We start from the raw sequence: 20,789 nt of genomic DNA on the forward strand, positions 1-20,789 counted from the left end.
GTATTTTCACTCAAACAACCCGTAGTCTGAATGTGAGGTAACTGCAATGATTTGGGTACATATTTCAACTTTTAAGGCACACATTGCCCTTATCGAAATTAGTCTTTTGTTTTCAAACATACCCAGAAGGAACGTACACTGATACACTTATAAAAACGTCTGTGTAAATATGGAGTAAATGCTTCAATATTTTCCAAACTAAACGAATTAACTACGTATGAAATGATTTATAACGAACAAGACCTAAACCTTAGTTGAATGGAGATTTAAATGAACGACCAATGGCCGTACAATGAAGGATCAGACTTAAAAGCAACCAAAACAATGAGTAACTTTAAATAGTTGAATCCGGCAAAACACATAATGCTACATAGAAAAGGTAGCAAGCATTGGAAAAGAAAACAAAATTATGTCATATTTCATGCATCAGCAGGGGAAGAAGCACTACTGAAATCGGGGCTAATACAACATTGGAAACGAAGGTATGAGGAGAAAATTATGTCTGATTCAAGTACATTATATTAAGCCAAGCATTCGAGAAGATGGTCATCTCTTCAAATTTAATTAAATGTAAAAAACCGTATCAATAACATGCAATATCACAAAATGGCAATAGCTTACTTGTGGTCTTAGTTGTTTCTGGCGATGTTGTGGTACTTGTTGCAGACGCTACAAAAAGAGCACAAATATATCAAATTAGGACTGGAAAGCCAAAAGTGTCTCAACTATTATATTGGATGGAACGGCTATAGGTTTCCGACTCGACGATAACAATTGTGTTACTCCTATGTTTGCGATTTATAATAACGGTGTCGGTTTTGGATGATATAGTCATTACATTATATCAATTGTACAATTGTTCAAAAGCGCAATACTGCAGTTGTCAGATTTTGCAAGAAGTTAATTACCGACAACATTTGAACGTTGGCATGTAAATAAAAAATGTGGAGAAGGTGAAATAAGTGTGAATACTGTATACGGGGGAACGGAAAGAAATAGTACGAAACTATAAGACAGAGTTTTATGCAGATCTCTCTCTCTCCATATATATATATATATATATATATATATATATATATATATATATATATATATATATATATATATGTATATATATATATATAACAAACTACTTAAGAAACAATTCAGACTGAGTAAGATGACTACCAGTTTTGTTTACGCATAGTATTATGTGTATGATTAAACACGATTACGTACGCACAGTTTTGTAATCTGGCAACGCTGAAGGGTGCATCACATGTGTATTGTAGAAGTTAATTTTCCTTCATAGGCAAACTACAAATGATTCATTCATATGATAACGTAATAAATGTACCTATTGCGTTCACAAGATATCATATTGCGTAAATGCACGAATAGTATCGGAAATAAAAACATTAACAACATAAGGAATGATTAATAATGAACAAGATCTAAAACCGAACTAAACAGATGTCACCATGAATAACGAATAACCGTATGAGATAAGAGCAGACTTATAAGCAACCAGAACAATGAGTAAAACTAAATAATTAAAACAAACAACACGCAAAATACAACAACAAAGACAACTAACAAGCAGTAGAAAAGTTCAAACAAATAACATATTCCATGTTTCAGCAAGCGAAGAAGCACTACTGAAATCGTTTTTTCTACTGCATTGTAACTGAACGTATGAGAATAAAATTATAACAGATTTAAAGAGAGTCTAGGAAAGCATTAAAAACAACCAGTTTAATGTCACTCATTATCGTTTAAATTTAGTTAATTCCAAAACTGTTTCAATACCATTTAATATCACAAAATATTAATAGATTACTTGGGGTCGTAGTTGTGTCGGACGATATGGTGGTACTTGTTGTAGACGCTGCAAAATGAGGACAAATATATAAAACAACATGACATTATCATGACTGAAATGCCAAAATGAGTTTCAGCTATTACATTAGACAGAAGGGTTGAAAATTTCTGACTCGACAATACCAGTTGTGTTAATAATATTTTGGTTAGTTTTAATAACGGTGTCAGTTTTTAAATGATAGTGGCATTAATTTACATTATAATGCAACTGCTCAAAAACTGAATACTGGCATGTACAATTTTACACAATGCACACTTCTTCAAATATGTGAATGCTTGTATGCAAATATAGAATGTGAAGTAAGAGTGAAGACTGAAAAAGAGAGAAGGAAAGAAATAAAAGAAAACTATCAGAGAGAGGATTTTTTATAGCTATCTTTTCCTCATTCACAAAGGTCTCAGGAAACAAATCAGATTGAGCAAGATGACCATATGTTTTGTCTAGGCATATTAGTGTTCGTATGATTAAGCACGATTACTTTTTGCAATCCGGCAATGCTGCAGATTGCATCTTGGACATTTTTATTATTGTGAATACATGATCAAAACTGAGAAAAATACATTCATATGATACGTGATGCATCTGCTTATGAAATGTGTATCTTCAGACGTTAGAGAGAGAAAGGAAGAGAGTGAAAGAGACAGAGATATTGTACAAACTTGAAGTCTGAGGTGGGCACATCGTACATATTATCTGCAAACCAGATGACATGTACGATGTACACCAGCAGTAGCTTTGACAATAGTCATTGGCTATGAAGGTATCCCCGTCATTATACACCTTCCCATTGTATATACATTGCATCGCCGTTGAAAACATAAGATGTCACCGATATTATTCAGTACCTTTATGTACAATATATCGGAAAATATAGATCAATATCTTGATTGTTTGATTTGACTTAATGACATAATTAACATTATAAAAAGTGGGCAGTAATGTAATGGTGTGAATGGTCAGGAATGTCTACTCTGAAAACGGATCTACTCCAAAGAATATAATCACCTTAAATGTAAAAGGTTATGCTATCCTTGCCTGAGAAGGATGATAAATAAAATAGAGGAAATGCCATGTCTGATCCTTTATAGATTTAATGGAAACAAATCCACAGAGGAGTTTGCCGATAGTATGTCGTTTGAGTCCACGAGCATCAGATTTTTTAGCCTACTTGAAAATTACAAAATCAAGGAAACGTTAGTTTGTGTGTGTGTGTGTGTGTGTATGTATGTATGTGTGTGTGTGTGTGTGTGTATAGGTACCGAGTCACTGTTATTATTCGATGATTTTATGTACTATAGCGGAAAATATAAAAAGGATATTTTAAATGTTATGGTGTGACTTACCGCGATAATGAACATTATGAAATTGATATAGTGATGTAATGGCGTGAATGGACACGAATTCCATCCTGTGACGAAATTACATTTAGTACACGCTGACAATCGCCTAATGATGCACAGCGAAGCATTATCATTGTAATAAACGCTATCTCTCTCAATCACGAATGGCCAACAATCTCTTCCTCCGAATCTTCTAATATAATGGAGTCCTTAATCAGACGGAAACTTGCAATATCTCAAATGAGTACATAACTGTTTCATGTTCCTGCTCAACGGTCACCGAAAACGTGGCAATCTTTTTGTTGTTCTCTCGTTCTATCTCGCTTTTACTGCGTCCCTCTCTCCCTTTTTCCAAAATAACGGACGGGATGCAGATATAACTATATTTCCTTCTTCTCAATGTAGGCAATGGACAAAAATGCAGGGAATGTTTGCACGTGTAACCTGAACAGACATCATCTTATTTAGCGGCTATATGAGCAACAGGTGTACTGCTGGAAATTTGTGAATCTAAGCATGTATAGTATTTTCACTCAAACAACCCGTAGTCTGAAAGTGAGGTAACTGCAATGATTTGGGTACATATTTCGACTTTTAAGGCACACATTGCCCTTATCGAAATTAGTCTTTTGTTTTCAAACATACCCAGAAGGAACGTACATTGATACACTTATAAAAACGTCTGTGTAAAAATGGAGTAAATGCTTCAATATTTTCCAAACTAAACGAATTAACTACGTATGAAATGATTTATAACGAACAAGACCTAAACCTTAGTTGAATGGAGATTTAAATGAACGACCAATGGCCGTACAATGAAGGATCAGACTTAAAAGCAACCAAAACAATGAGTAACTTTAAATAGTTGAATCCGGCAAAACACATAATGCTACATAGAAAAGGTAGCAAGCATTGGAAAAGAAAACAAAATTATGTCATATTTCATGCATCAGCAGGGGAAGAAGCACTACTGAAATCGGGGCTAATACAACATTGGAAACGAAGGTATGAGGAGAAAATTATGTCTGATTCAAGTACATTATATTAAGCCAAGCATTCGAGAAGATGGTTATCTCGTCAAATTTAATTAAATGTAAAAAACCGTATCAATAACATGCAATATCACAAAATGTCAATAGCTTACTTGTGGTCTTAGTTGTTTCTGGCGATGTTGTGGTACTTGTTGCAGACGCTACAAAAAGAGCACAAATATATCAAATTAGGACTGGAAAGCCAAAAGTGTCTCAACTATTATATTGGATGGAACGGCTATAGGTTTCCGACTCGACGATAACAATTGTGTTACTCCTATGTTTGCGATTTATAATAACGGTGTCGGTTTTGGATGATATAGTCATTACATTATATCAATTGTACAATTGTTCAAAAGCGCAATAGTGCAGGTGTCAGATTTTGCAAGAAGTTAATTACCGAAAATATTTGAACGTTGGCATGTAAATAAAAAATATGGAGAAGGTGAAATAGGTGTGAATACTGTATATGCGGAACGGAAAGAAATAGTACGAAATTATGAGAGAAAGTTTTATGCAGATCTCTCTCTCTCTCTCTCCATATATATATATATATATATATATATATATATATATATATATATATATATATATATATATATGTATATATATATATATATATACATAACAAACTACTGAAGAAACAATTCAGACTGAGTAAGATGACTACCAGTTTTGTTTACGCATGGTATTATGTGTATGATTAAACACGATTATGTACGCACAGTTTTGTAATCTGGCAACGCTGAAGGGTGCATCACATGTGTATTGTACAAGTTAATTTTTCTTCATAGGCACACTACAAATGATTCATTCATGTGATCACGTAATAAATGTACCTATTGCGTCCACAAGATATCATATTGCGTAAATGCACGAATAGTATCGGAATTAAAAACGTTAACAACATAAGGAATGATTAATAATGAACAAGAACTAAAACCGAACTAAACGGATGCCACCATGAATAACGAATAACCGTATGAGATAAGAGCAGACTTATAAGCAACCAGAACAATGAGTAAAACTAAATAATTGAAACAAACAACACGCAAAATACAACACAACAAAGACAACAAACAAGCAATAGAAAAGTTCAAACAAATAACATATATTGAATGTTTCAGCAAGCGAAGAAGCACTACTGAAATCGTGATTTCTACTGCATTGTAACTGAAAGTATGAGAATAAAATTATAACAGATTTAAAGAGAGTCTAGGAAAGCATTAAAAACAACCAGTTTAATGTCACTCATTATTGTTCAAATTTAGTTAATTCTAAAATGGTGTCAATATCATGTAATCTCACAAAATATTAATAGCTTACTTGGGGTCGTAGTTGTATCGGACGATATGGTGGTACTTGTTGTAGACGCTGCAAATGAGGACAAATATATAAAACAACATGACATTATCATGACTGAAATGAAATAAAGAGTTTCACCTATTACCTTGGACGGAAGGGTTGAAAATTTCTGACTCGACAATACCAATTGTGTTAATAATATTTTGGTTATTTTTAATAACGGTGTCAGTTTTTAAATGATAGTGGCATTAATTTACATTGTAATACAACTGCTCAAAAACTAAATGCTGACATGTACAAACACAATGCACACTTCTCCAAATATTTGAATGCTAGTATGTAAATATAGAATGTGAAGTAAGAGTGAAGACTGAAAAAGAGAGAAGGAAAGAAATAAAAGAAAACTATCAGAGAGAGGATTTTTTTTAGTTATCTTTTTCTCATACACAAGGTGTCAGGAACAAATCAGATTGAGCAAGATGACCACATGTTTTGTCTAGGCATATTAGTGTTCGTATCATTAAGCACGATTACTTTTTGCAATCCGGCAATGCTGCAGATTGCATCTTGGACATTTTTATTATTGTGCATACATGATCAAAACTGAGAAAAATACATTCATATGATACGTGATGCATCTGCTTATGAAATGTGTATCTTCAGACGTTAGAGAGAGAAAGGAAGAGAGTGAAAGAGACAGAGATATTGTACAAACTTGAAGTCTGAGTTGGGCACATCGAACATATTATCTGCAAACCAGATGACATGTACGATGTACACCAGCAGTAGCTTTGACAATAGTCATTGGCTATGAAGGTATCCCCGTCATTATACACCTTCCCATTGTATATACATTGCATCGCCGCTGAAAACATAAGATGTCACCGATATTATTCAATACCTTTATGTACAATGTATCGGAAAATATAGATCAATATCTTGATTGTTTGATTTGACTTAATGACATAATTAACATTATTAAAAGTGGGCAGTAATGTAATGGTGTGAATGGTCAGGAATGTCTACTCTGAAAACGGATCTACTCCAAAGAATATAATCACCTTAAATGTAAAGGGTTATGTTATCCTTGCCTGAGAAGGATGATAAATAAAATAGAGGAAATGCCATGTCTGATCCTTTACAGATTATAGGAAACAAATCCACAGAGGAGTTTGCCGATAGTATGTCGTTTGAGTCCACGAGCATCAGATATTTTAGCCTACTTGAAAATTACAAAATCAAGGAGACATTAGTGTGTGTGTGTGTGTGTGTGTGTATGTATGTATTTGTGTGTGTGTGTGTGTGTGTGCGTGTATAGGTACCGAGTCACTGTTATTATTCGATAATTTTATGTACTATAGCGGAAAATATAAAAAGTATATTTTAAATATTATGGTGTGACTTACCGCGATAATGAGCATGATGAAATTGATATAGTGAGGTAATGGCGTGAATGGACACGAATTCCATCCTGTGACGAAATTACATTTAGTACACGCTGACAATCGCCTAATGATGCACAGCGAAGCATTATCATTGTAATAAACGCTATCTCTCTCAATCACGAATGGCCAACAATCTCTTCCTTCGAATCTTCTAATATAATGGAGTCCTTAATCAGACGGAAACTTGCAATATCTCAAATGAGTACATAACTGTTTCATGTTCCTGCTCAACGGTCACCGAAAACGTGGCAATCTTTTTTTTTTCTTCTCTCGTTCTATTTCGCTTTTACTGCGTCCCTCTCTCCCTTTCTCCAAAATAACGGACGGGATGCAGATATAACTATATTTCCTTCTTCTCAATGTAGGCAATGGACAAAAATGCAGAGAATGTTTCCACGTGTAACCTGAACAGACATCATCTTATTTAGCGGCTATTTGAGCAACAGGTGTACTGCTGGAAATTTGTGAATCTAAGCATGTATAGTATTTTCACTCAAACAACCCGTAGTCTGAATGTGAGGTAACTGCAATGATTTGGGTACATATTTCAACTTTTAAGGCACACATTGCCCTTATCGAAATTAGTCTTTTGTTTTCAAACATACCCAGAAGGAACGTACACTGATACACTTATAAAAACGTCTGTGTAAATATGGAGTAAATGCTTCAATATTTTCCAAACTAAACGAATTAACTACGTATGAAATGATTTATAACGAACAAGACCTAAACCTTAGTTGAATGGAGATTTAAATGAACGACCAATGGCCGTACAATGAAGGATCAGACTTAAAAGCAACCAGAACAATGAGTAACTTTAAATAGTTGAAACCGGCAAAACACATAATGCTGCATAGAAAAGACAGCAAGCATTGGAAAAGAAAACAAAATTATGTCATATTTCATGCATCAGCAGGGGAAGAAGCACTACTGAAATCGGGGCTAATACAACATTGGAAACGAAGGTATGAGGAGAAAATTATGTCTGATTCAAGTACATTATATGAAGCCAAGCATTCGAGAAGATGGTCATCTCTTCAAATTTAATTAAATGTAAAAAACCGTATCAATAACATGCAATATCACAAAATGGCAATAGCTTACTTGTGGTCTTAGTTGTTTCTGGCGATGTTGTGGTACTTGTTGCAGACGCTACAAAAAGAGCACAAATATATCAAATTAGGACTGGAAAGCCAAAAGTGTCTCAACTATTATATTGGATGGAACGGCTATAGGTTTCCGACTCGACGATAACAATTGTGTTACTCCTATGTTTGCGATTTATAATAACGGTGTCGGTTTTGGATGATATAGTCATTACATTATATCAATTGTACAATTGTTCAAAAGCGCAATACTGCAGTTGTCAGATTTTGCAAGAAGTTAATTACCGACAACATTTGAACGTTGGCATGTAAATAAAAAATGTGGAGAAGGTGAAATAAGTGTGAATACTGTATACGGGGGAACGGAAAGAAATAGTACGAAACTATAAGACAGAGTTTTATGCAGATCTCTCTCTCTCCATATATATATATATATATATATATATATATATATATATATATATATATATATATATATATATATATATATATATATGTATATATATATATATAACAAACTACTTAAGAAACAATTCAGACTGAGTAAGATGACTACCAGTTTTGTTTACGCATAGTATTATGTGTATGATTAAACACGATTACGTACGCACAGTTTTGTAATCTGGCAACGCTGAAGGGTGCATCACATGTGTATTGTAGAAGTTAATTTTCCTTCATAGGCAAACTACAAATGATTCATTCATATGATAACGTAATAAATGTACCTATTGCGTTCACAAGATATCATATTGCGTAAATGCACGAATAGTATCGGAAATAAAAACATTAACAACATAAGGAATGATTAATAATGAACAAGATCTAAAACCGAACTAAACAGATGTCACCATGAATAATGAATAACCGTATGAGATAAGAGCAGACTTATAAGCAACCAGAACAATGAGTAAAACTAAATAATTAAAACAAACAACACGCAAAATACAACAACAAAGACAACTAACAAGCAGTAGAAAAGTTCAAACAAATAACATATTCCATGTTTCAGCAAGCGAAGAAGCACTACTGAAATCGTTTTTTCTACTGCATTGTAACTGAACGTATGAGAATAAAATTATAACAGATTTAAAGAGAGTCTAGGAAAACATTAAAAACAACCAGTTTAATGTCACTCATTATCGTTTAAATTTAGTTAATTCCAAAACTGTTTCAATACCATTTAATATCACAAAATATTAATAGATTACTTGGGGTCGTAGTTGTGTCGGACGATATGGTGGTACTTGTTGTAGACGCTGCAAAATGAGGACAAATATATAAAACAACATGACATTATCATGACTGAAATGCCAAAATGAGTTTCAGCTATTACATTAGACAGAAGGGTTGAAAATTTCTGACTCGACAATACCAGTTGTGTTAATAATATTTTGGTTAGTTTTAATAACGGTGTCAGTTTTTAAATGATAGTGGCATTAATTTACATTATAATGCAACTGCTCAAAAACTGAATACTGGCATGTACAATTTTACACAATGCACACTTCTTCAAATATGTGAATGCTTGTATGCAAATATAGAATGTGAAGTAAGAGTGAAGACTGAAAAAGAGAGAAGGAAAGAAATAAAAGAAAACTATCAGAGAGAGGATTTTTTATAGCTATCTTTTCCTCATTCACAAAGGTCTCAGGAAACAAATCAGATTGAGCAAGATGACCATATGTTTTGTCTAGGCATATTAGTGTTCGTATGATTAAGCACGATTACTTTTTGCAATCCGGCAATGCTGCAGATTGCATCTTGGACATTTTTATTATTGTGAATACATGATCAAAACTGAGAAAAATACATTCATATGATACGTGATGCATCTGCTTATGAAATGTGTATCTTCAGACGTTAGAGAGAGAAAGGAAGAGAGTGAAAGAGACAGAGATATTGTACAAACTTGAAGTCTGAGGTGGGCACATCGTACATATTATCTGCAAACCAGATGACATGTACGATGTACACCAGCAGTAGCTTTGACAATAGTCATTGGCTATGAAGGTATCCCCGTCATTATACACCTTCCCATTGTATATACATTGCATCGCCGTTGAAAACATAAGATGTCACCGATATTATTCAGTACCTTTATGTACAATATATCGGAAAATATAGATCAATATCTTGATTGTTTGATTTGACTTAATGACATAATTAACATTATAAAAAGTGGGCAGTAATGTAATGGTGTGAATGGTCAGGAATGTCTACTCTGAAAACGGATCTACTCCAAAGAATATAATCACCTTAAATGTAAAAGGTTATGCTATCCTTGCCTGAGAAGGATGATAAATAAAATAGAGGAAATGCCATGTCTGATCCTTTATAGATTTAATGGAAACAAATCCACAGAGGAGTTTGCCGATAGTATGTCGTTTGAGTCCACGAGCATCAGATTTTTTAGCCTACTTGAAAATTACAAAATCAAGGAAACGTTAGTTTGTGTGTGTGTGTGTGTGTATGTATGTATGTGTGTGTGTGTGTGTGTGTGTGTATAGGTACCGAGTCACTGTTATTATTCGATGATTTTATGTACTATAGCGGAAAATATAAAAAGGATATTTTAAATGTTATGGTGTGACTTACCGCGATAATGAACATTATGAAATTGATATAGTGATGTAATGGCGTGAATGGACACGAATTCCATCCTGTGACGAAATTACATTTAGTACACGCTGACAATCGCCTAATGATGCACAGCGAAGCATTATCATTGTAATAAACGCTATCTCTCTCAATCACGAATGGCCAACAATCTCTTCCTCCGAATCTTCTAATATAATGGAGTCCTTAATCAGACGGAAACTTGCAATATCTCAAATGAGTACATAACTGTTTCATGTTCCTGCTCAACGGTCACCGAAAACGTGGCAATCTTTTTGTTGTTCTCTCGTTCTATCTCGCTTTTACTGCGTCCCTCTCTCCCTTTTTCCAAAATAACGGACGGGATGCAGATATAACTATATTTCCTTCTTCTCAATGTAGGCAATGGACAAAAATGCAGGGAATGTTTGCACGTGTAACCTGAACAGACATCATCTTATTTAGCGGCTATATGAGCAACAGGTGTACTGCTGGAAATTTGTGAATCTAAGCATGTATAGTATTTTCACTCAAACAACCCGTAGTCTGAAAGTGAGGTAACTGCAATGATTTGGGTACATATTTCGACTTTTAAGGCACACATTGCCCTTATCGAAATTAGTCTTTTGTTTTCAAACATACCCAGAAGGAACGTACATTGATACACTTATAAAAACGTCTGTGTAAAAATGGAGTAAATGCTTCAATATTTTCCAAACTAAACGAATTAACTACGTATGAAATGATTTATAACGAACAAGACCTAAACCTTAGTTGAATGGAGATTTAAATGAACGACCAATGGCCGTACAATGAAGGATCAGACTTAAAAGCAACCAAAACAATGAGTAACTTTAAATAGTTGAATCCGGCAAAACACATAATGCTACATAGAAAAGGTAGCAAGCATTGGAAAAGAAAACAAAATTATGTCATATTTCATGCATCAGCAGGGGAAGAAGCACTACTGAAATCGGGGCTAATACAACATTGGAAACGAAGGTATGAGGAGAAAATTATGTCTGATTCAAGTACATTATATTAAGCCAAGCATTCGAGAAGATGGTTATCTCGTCAAATTTAATTAAATGTAAAAAACCGTATCAATAACATGCAATATCACAAAATGTCAATAGCTTACTTGTGGTCTTAGTTGTTTCTGGCGATGTTGTGGTACTTGTTGCAGACGCTACAAAAAGAGCACAAATATATCAAATTAGGACTGGAAAGCCAAAAGTGTCTCAACTATTATATTGGATGGAACGGCTATAGGTTTCCGACTCGACGATAACAATTGTGTTACTCCTATGTTTGCGATTTATAATAACGGTGTCGGTTTTGGATGATATAGTCATTACATTATATCAATTGTACAATTGTTCAAAAGCGCAATAGTGCAGGTGTCAGATTTTGCAAGAAGTTAATTACCGAAAATATTTGAACGTTGGCATGTAAATAAAAAATATGGAGAAGGTGAAATAGGTGTGAATACTGTATATGCGGAACGGAAAGAAATAGTACGAAATTATGAGAGAAAGTTTTATGCAGATCTCTCTCTCTCTCTCTCCATATATATATATATATATATATATATATATATATATATATATATATATATATATATATATATATATATGTATATATATATATATATACATAACAAACTACTGAAGAAACAATTCAGACTGAGTAAGATGACTACCAGTTTTGTTTACGCATGGTATTATGTGTATGATTAAACACGATTATGTACGCACAGTTTTGTAATCTGGCAACGCTGAAGGGTGCATCACATGTGTATTGTACAAGTTAATTTTTCTTCATAGGCACACTACAAATGATTCATTCATGTGATCACGTAATAAATGTACCTATTGCGTCCACAAGATATCATATTGCGTAAATGCACGAATAGTATCGGAATTAAAAACGTTAACAACATAAGGAATGATTAATAATGAACAAGAACTAAAACCGAACTAAACGGATGCCACCATGAATAACGAATAACCGTATGAGATAAGAGCAGACTTATAAGCAACCAGAACAATGAGTAAAACTAAATAATTGAAACAAACAACACGCAAAATACAACACAACAAAGACAACAAACAAGCAATAGAAAAGTTCAAACAAATAACATATATTGAATGTTTCAGCAAGCGAAGAAGCACTACTGAAATCGTGATTTCTACTGCATTGTAACTGAAAGTATGAGAATAAAATTATAACAGATTTAAAGAGAGTCTAGGAAAGCATTAAAAACAACCAGTTTAATGTCACTCATTATTGTTCAAATTTAGTTAATTCTAAAATGGTGTCAATATCATGTAATCTCACAAAATATTAATAGCTTACTTGGGGTCGTAGTTGTATCGGACGATATGGTGGTACTTGTTGTAGACGCTGCAAATGAGGACAAATATATAAAACAACATGACATTATCATGACTGAAATGAAATAAAGAGTTTCACCTATTACCTTGGACGGAAGGGTTGAAAATTTCTGACTCGACAATACCAATTGTGTTAATAATATTTTGGTTATTTTTAATAACGGTGTCAGTTTTTAAATGATAGTGGCATTAATTTACATTGTAATACAACTGCTCAAAAACTAAATGCTGACATGTACAAACACAATGCACACTTCTCCAAATATTTGAATGCTAGTATGTAAATATAGAATGTGAAGTAAGAGTGAAGACTGAAAAAGAGAGAAGGAAAGAAATAAAAGAAAACTATCAGAGAGAGGATTTTTTTTAGTTATCTTTTTCTCATACACAAGGTGTCAGGAACAAATCAGATTGAGCAAGATGACCACATGTTTTGTCTAGGCATATTAGTGTTCGTATCATTAAGCACGATTACTTTTTGCAATCCGGCAATGCTGCAGATTGCATCTTGGACATTTTTATTATTGTGCATACATGATCAAAACTGAGAAAAATACATTCATATGATACGTGATGCATCTGCTTATGAAATGTGTATCTTCAGACGTTAGAGAGAGAAAGGAAGAGAGTGAAAGAGACAGAGATATTGTACAAACTTGAAGTCTGAGTTGGGCACATCGAACATATTATCTGCAAACCAGATGACATGTACGATGTACACCAGCAGTAGCTTTGACAATAGTCATTGGCTATGAAGGTATCCCCGTCATTATACACCTTCCCATTGTATATACATTGCATCGCCGCTGAAAACATAAGATGTCACCGATATTATTCAATACCTTTATGTACAATGTATCGGAAAATATAGATCAATATCTTGATTGTTTGATTTGACTTAATGACATAATTAACATTATTAAAAGTGGGCAGTAATGTAATGGTGTGAATGGTCAGGAATGTCTACTCTGAAAACGGATCTACTCCAAAGAATATAATCACCTTAAATGTAAAGGGTTATGTTATCCTTGCCTGAGAAGGATGATAAATAAAATAGAGGAAATGCCATGTCTGATCCTTTACAGATTATAGGAAACAAATCCACAGAGGAGTTTGCCGATAGTATGTCGTTTGAGTCCACGAGCATCAGATATTTTAGCCTACTTGAAAATTACAAAATCAAGGAGACATTAGTGTGTGTGTGTGTGTGTGTGTGTATGTATGTATTTGTGTGTGTGTGTGTGTGTGTGTGTGTGTGCGTGTATAGGTACCGAGTCACTGTTATTATTCGATAATTTTATGTACTATAGCGGAAAATATAAAAAGTATATTTTAAATATTATGGTGTGACTTACCGCGATAATGAGCATGATGAAATTGATATAGTGAGGTAATGGCGTGAATGGACACGAATTCCATCCTGTGACGAAATTACATTTAGTACACGCTGACAATCGCCTAATGATGCACAGCGAAGCATTATCATTGTAATAAACGCTATCTCTCTCAATCACGAATGGCCAACAATCTCTTCCTTCGAATCTTCTAATATAATGGAGTCCTTAATCAGACGGAAACTTGCAATATCTCAAATGAGTACATAACTGTTTCATGTTCCTGCTCAACGGTCACCGAAAACGTGGCAATCTTTTTTTTTTCTTCTCTCGTTCTATTTCGCTTTTACTGCGTCCCTCTCTCCCTTTCTCCAAAATAACGGACGGGATGCAGATATAACTATATTTCCTTCTTCTCAATGTAGGCAATGGACAAAAATGCAGAGAATGTTTCCACGTGTAACCTGAACAGACATCATCTTATTTAGCGGCTATTTGAGCAACAGGTGTACTGCTGGAAATTTGTGAATCTAAGCATGTATAGTATTTTCACTCAAACAACCCGTAGTCTGAATGTGAGGTAACTGCAATGATTTGGGTACATATTTCAACTTTTAAGGCACACATTGCCCTTATCGAAATTAGTCTTTTGTTTTCAAACATACCCAGAAGGAACGTACACTGATACACTTATAAAAACGTCTGTGTAAATATGGAGTAAATGCTTCAATATTTTCCAAACTAAACGAATTAACTACGTATGAAATGATTTATAACGAACAAGACCTAAACCTTAGTTGAATGGAGATTTAAATGAACGACCAATGGCCGTACAATGAAGGATCAGACTTAAAAGCAACCAGAACAATGAGTAACTTTAAATAGTTGAAACCGGCAAAACACATAATGCTGCATAGAAAAGACAGCAAGCATTGGAAAAGAAAACAAAATTATGTCATATTTCATGCATCAGCAGGGGAAGAAGCACTACTGAAATCGGGGCTAATACAACATTGGAAACGAAGGTATGAGGAGAAAATTATGTCTGATTCAAGTACATTATATGAAGCCAAGCATTCGAGAAGATGGTCATCTCTTCAAATTTAATTAAATGTAAAAAACCGTATCAATAACATGCAATATCACAAAATGGCAATAGCTTACTTGTGGTCTTAGTTGTTTCTGGCGATGTTGTGGTACTTGTTGCAGACGCTACAAAAAGAGCACAAATATATCAAATTAGGACTGGAAAGCCAAAAGTGTCTCAACTATTATATTGGATGGAACGGCTATAGGTTTCCGACTCGACGATAACAATTGTGTTACTCCTATGTTTGCGATTTATAATAACGGTGTCGGTTTTGGATGATATAGTCATTACATTATATCAATTGTACAATTGTTCAAAAGCGCAATACTGCAGTTGTCAGATTTTGCAAGAAGTTAATTACCGACAACATTTGAACGTTGGCATGTAAATAAAAAATGTGGAGAAGGTGAAATAAGTGTGAATACTGTATACGGGGGAACGGAAAGAAATAGTACGAAACTATAAGACAGAGTTTTATGCAGATCTCTCTCTCTCCATATATATATATATATATATATATATATATATATATATATATATATATATATATATATATATATATATATATATATATATATATGTATATATATATATATAACAAACTACTTAAGAAACAATTCAGACTGAGTAAGATGACTACCAGTTTTGTTTACGCATAGTATTATGTGTATGATTAAACACGATTACGTACGCACAGTTTTGTAATCTGGCAACGCTGAAGGGTGCATCACATGTGTATTGTAGAAGTTAATTTTCCTTCATAGGCAAACTACAAATGATTCATTCATATGATAACGTAATAAATGTACCTATTGCGTTCACAAGATATCATATTGCGTAAATGCACGAATAGTATCGGAAATAAAAACATTAACAACATAAGGAATGATTAATAATGAACAAGATCTAAAACCGAACTAAACAGATGTCACCATGAATAATGAATAACCGTATGAGATAAGAGCAGACTTATAAGCAACCAGAACAATGAGTAAAACTAAATAATTAAAACAAACAACACGCAAAATACAACAACAAAGACAACTAACAAGCAGTAGAAAAGTTCAAACAAATAACATATTCCATGTTTCAGCAAGCGAAGAAGCACTACTGAAATCGTTTTTTCTACTGCATTGTAACTGAACGTATGAGAATAAAATTATAACAGATTTAAAGAGAGTCTAGGAAAACATTAAAAACAACCAGTTTAATGTCACTCATTATCGTTTAAATTTAGTTAATTCCAAAACTGTTTCAATACCATTTAATATCACAAAATATTAATAGATTACTTGGGGTCGTAGTTGTGTCGGACGATATGGTGGTACTTGTTGTAGACGCTGCAAAATGAGGACAAATATATAAAACAACATGACATTATCATGACTGAAATGCCAAAATGAGTTTCAGCTATTACATTAGACAGAAGGGTTGAAAATTTCTGACTCGACAATACCAGTTGTGTTAATAATATTTTGGTTAGTTTTAATAACGGTGTCAGTTTTTAAATGATAGTGGCATTAATTTACATTATAATGCAACTGCTCAAAAACTGAATACTGGCATGTACAATTTTACACAATGCACACTTCTTCAAATATGTGAATGCTTGTATGCAAATATAGAATGTGAAGTAAGAGTGAAGACTGAAAAAGAGAGAAGGAAAGAAATAAAAGAAAACTATCAGAGAGAGGATTTTTTATAGCTATCTTTTCCTCATTCACAAAGGTCTCAGGAAACAAATCAGATTGAGCAAGATGACCATATGTTTTGTCTAGGCATATTAGTGTTCGTATGATTAAGCACGATTACTTTTTGCAATCCGGCAATGCTGCAGATTGCATCTTGGACATTTTTATTATTGTGAATACATGATCAAAACTGAGAAAAATACATTCATATGATACGTGATGCATCTGCTTATGAAATGTGTATCTTCAGACGTTAGAGAGAGAAAGGAAGAGAGTGAAAGAGACAGAGATATTGTACAAACTTGAAGTCTGAGGTGGGCACATCGTACATATTATCTGCAAACCAGATGACATGTACGATGTACACCAGCAGTAGCTTTGACAATAGTCATTGGCTATGAAGGTATCCCCGTCATTATACACCTTCCCATTGTATATACATTGCATCGCCGTTGAAAACATAAGATGTCACCGATATTATTCAGTACCTTTATGTACAATATATCGGAAAATATAGATCAATATCTTGATTGTTTGATTTGACTTAATGACATAATTAACATTATAAAAAGTGGGCAGTAATGTAATGGTGTGAATGGTCAGGAATGTCTACTCTGAAAACGGATCTACTCCAAAGAATATAATCACCTTAAATGTAAAAGGTTATGCTATCCTTGCCTGAGAAGGATGATAAATAAAATAGAGGAAATGCCATGTCTGATCCTTTATAGATTTAATGGAAACAAATCCACAGAGGAGTTTGCCGATAGTATGTCGTTTGAGTCCACGAGCATCAGATTTTTTAGCCTACTTGAAAATTACAAAATCAAGGAAACGTTAGTTTGTGTGTGTGTGTGTGTGTATGTATGTATGTGTGTGTGTGTGTGTGTGTGTGTGTATAGGTACCGAGTCACTGTTATTATTCGATGATTTTATGTACTATAGCGGAAAATATAAAAAGGATATTTTAAATGTTATGGTGTGACTTACCGCGATAATGAACATTATGAAATTGATATAGTGATGTAATGGCGTGAATGGACACGAATTCCATCCTGTGACGAAATTACATTTAGTACACGCTGACAATCGCCTAATGATGCACAGCGAAGCATTATCATTGTAATAAACGCTATCTCTCTCAATCACGAATGGCCAACAATCTCTTCCTCCGAATCTTCTAATATAATGGAGTCCTTAATCAGACGGAAACTTGCAATATCTCAAATGAGTACATAACTGTTTCATGTTCCTGCTCAACGGTCACCGAAAACGTGGCAATCTTTTTGTTGTTCTCTCGTTCTATCTCGCTTTTACTGCGTCCCTCTCTCCCTTTTTCCAAAATAACGGACGGGATGCAGATATAACTATATTTCCTTCTTCTCAATGTAGGCAATGGACAAAAATGCAGGGAATGTTTGCACGTGTAACCTGAACAGACATCATCTTATTTAGCGGCTATATGAGCAACAGGTGTACTGCTGGAAATTTGTGAATCTAAGCATGTATAGTATTTTCACTCAAACAACCCGTAGTCTGAAAGTGAGGTAACTGCAATGATTTGGGTACATATTTCGACTTTTAAGGCACACATTGCCCTTATCGAAATTAGTCTTTTGTTTTCAAACATACCCAGAAGGAACGTACATTGATACACTTATAAAAACGTCTGTGTAAAAATGGAGTAAATGCTTCAATATTTTCCAAACTAAACGAATTAACTACGTATGAAATGATTTATAACGAACAAGACCTAAACCTTAGTTGAATGGAGATTTAAATGAACGACCAATGGCCGTACAATGAAGGATCAGACTTAAAAGCAACCAAAACAATGAGTAACTTTAAATAGTTGAATCCGGCAAAACACATAATGCTACATAGAAAAGGTAGCAAGCATTGGAAAAGAAAACAAAATTATGTCATATTTCATGCATCAGCAGGGGAAGAAGCACTACTGAAATCGGGGCTAATACAACATTGGAAACGAAGGTATGAGGAGAAAATTATGTCTGATTCAAGTACATTATATTAAGCCAAGCATTCGAGAAGATGGTTATCTCGTCAAATTTAATTAAATGTAAAAAACCGTATCAATAACATGCAATATCACAAAATGTCAATAGCTTACTTGTGGTCTTAGTTGTTTCTGGCGATGTTGTGGTACTTGTTGCAGACGCTACAAAAAGAGCACAAATATATCAAATTAGGACTGGAAAGCCAAAAGTGTCTCAACTATTATATTGGATGGAACGGCTATAGGTTTCCGACTCGACGATAACAATTGTGTTACTCCTATGTTTGCGATTTATAATAACGGTGTCGGTTTTGGATGATATAGTCATTACATTATATCAATTGTACAATTGTTCAAAAGCGCAATAGTGCAGGTGTCAGATTTTGCAAGAAGTTAATTACCGAAAATATTTGAACGTTGGCATGTAAATAAAAAATATGGAGAAGGTGAAATAGGTGTGAATACTGTATATGCGGAACGGAAAGAAATAGTACGAAATTATGAGAGAAAGTTTTATGCAGATCTCTCTCTCTCTCTCTCCATATATATATATATATATATATATATATATATATATATATATATATATATATATATATATATATATATATACATAACAAACTACTGAAGAAACAATTCAGACTGAGTAAGATGACTACCAGTTTTGTTTGCGCATGGCATTATGTGTATGATTAAACACGATTATGTACGCACAGTTTTGTAATCTGGCAACGCTGAAGGGTGCATCACATGTGTATTGTACAAGTTAATTTTTCTTCATAGGCACACTACAAATGATTCATTCATGTGATCACGTAATAAATGTACCTATTGCGTCCACAAGATATCATATTGCGTAAATGCACGAATAGTATCGGAATTAAAAACGTTAACAACATAAGGAATGATTAATAATGAACAAGAACTAAAACCGAACTAAACGGATGCCACCATGAATAACGAATAACCGTATGAGATAAGAGCAGACTTATAAGCAACCAGAACAATGAGTAAAACTAAATAATTGAAACAAACAACACGCAAAATACAACACAACAAAGACAACAAACAAGCAATAGAAAAGTTCAAACAAATAACATATATTGAATGTTTCAGCAAGCGAAGAAGCACTACTGAAATCGTGATTTCTACTGCATTGTAACTGAAAGTATGAGAATAAAATTATAACAGATTTAAAGAGAGTCTAGGAAAGCATTAAAAACAACCAGTTTAATGTCACTCATTATTGTTCAAATTTAGTTAATTCTAAAATGGTGTCAATATCATGTAATCTCACAAAATATTAATAGCTTACTTGGGGTCGTAGTTGTATCGGACGATATGGTGGTACTTGTTGTAGACGCTGCAAATGAGGACAAATATATAAAACAACATGACATTATCATGACTGAAATGAAATAAAGAGTTTCACCTATTACCTTGGACGGAAGGGTTGAAAATTTCTGACTCGACAATACCAATTGTGTTAATAATATTTTGGTTATTTTTAATAACGGTGTCAGTTTTTAAATGATAGTGGCATTAATTTACATTGTAATACAACTGCTCAAAAACTAA

The 20,789-nt window shown here is 33.7% G+C and overlaps 1 protein-coding gene across 17 annotated transcripts in view; it reads right to left on the minus strand.

Moving 5' to 3' along the window:
* The window catches only part of LOC149794480 (uncharacterized), a 167,536-nt gene that overhangs the window by 26,915 nt on the left and 119,832 nt on the right, over nt 1-20,789 (minus strand). For 11 of the 17 annotated variants that reach the window (XM_089968730.1, XM_089968727.1, XM_089968726.1 and 8 more), the window contains 14 exons: nt 20,527-20,574; nt 19,326-19,373; nt 16,796-16,843; nt 15,578-15,625; nt 13,736-13,885; nt 13,042-13,089; nt 11,825-11,872; nt 9,297-9,344; nt 8,087-8,134; nt 6,253-6,402; nt 5,559-5,606; nt 4,346-4,393; nt 1,820-1,867; nt 622-669 (listed from right to left, as the gene is read on the minus strand). In XM_089968730.1, the coding sequence (XP_089824856.1) occupies nt 622-669; nt 1,820-1,867; nt 4,346-4,393; nt 5,559-5,606; nt 6,253-6,402; nt 8,087-8,134; nt 9,297-9,344; nt 11,825-11,872; nt 13,042-13,089; nt 13,736-13,885; nt 15,578-15,625; nt 16,796-16,843; nt 19,326-19,373; nt 20,527-20,574 (876 nt within the window). The remainder of the gene's footprint in view (nt 1-621; nt 670-1,819; nt 1,868-4,345; nt 4,394-5,558; nt 5,607-6,252; nt 6,403-8,086; nt 8,135-9,296; nt 9,345-11,824; nt 11,873-13,041; nt 13,090-13,735; nt 13,886-15,577; nt 15,626-16,795; nt 16,844-19,325; nt 19,374-20,526; nt 20,575-20,789) is intronic. The other 6 variants (XM_089968725.1, XM_089968723.1, XM_089968720.1 and 3 more) reach the window with 6 other exon arrangements.

This window comes from Sinohyriopsis cumingii, chromosome 8, assembly GCF_028554795.1.
Source record: "Sinohyriopsis cumingii isolate HCF-2022 chromosome 8, ASM2855479v2, whole genome shotgun sequence".
Taxonomy (NCBI): Eukaryota; Metazoa; Mollusca; class Bivalvia; order Unionida; family Unionidae; genus Sinohyriopsis; species Sinohyriopsis cumingii.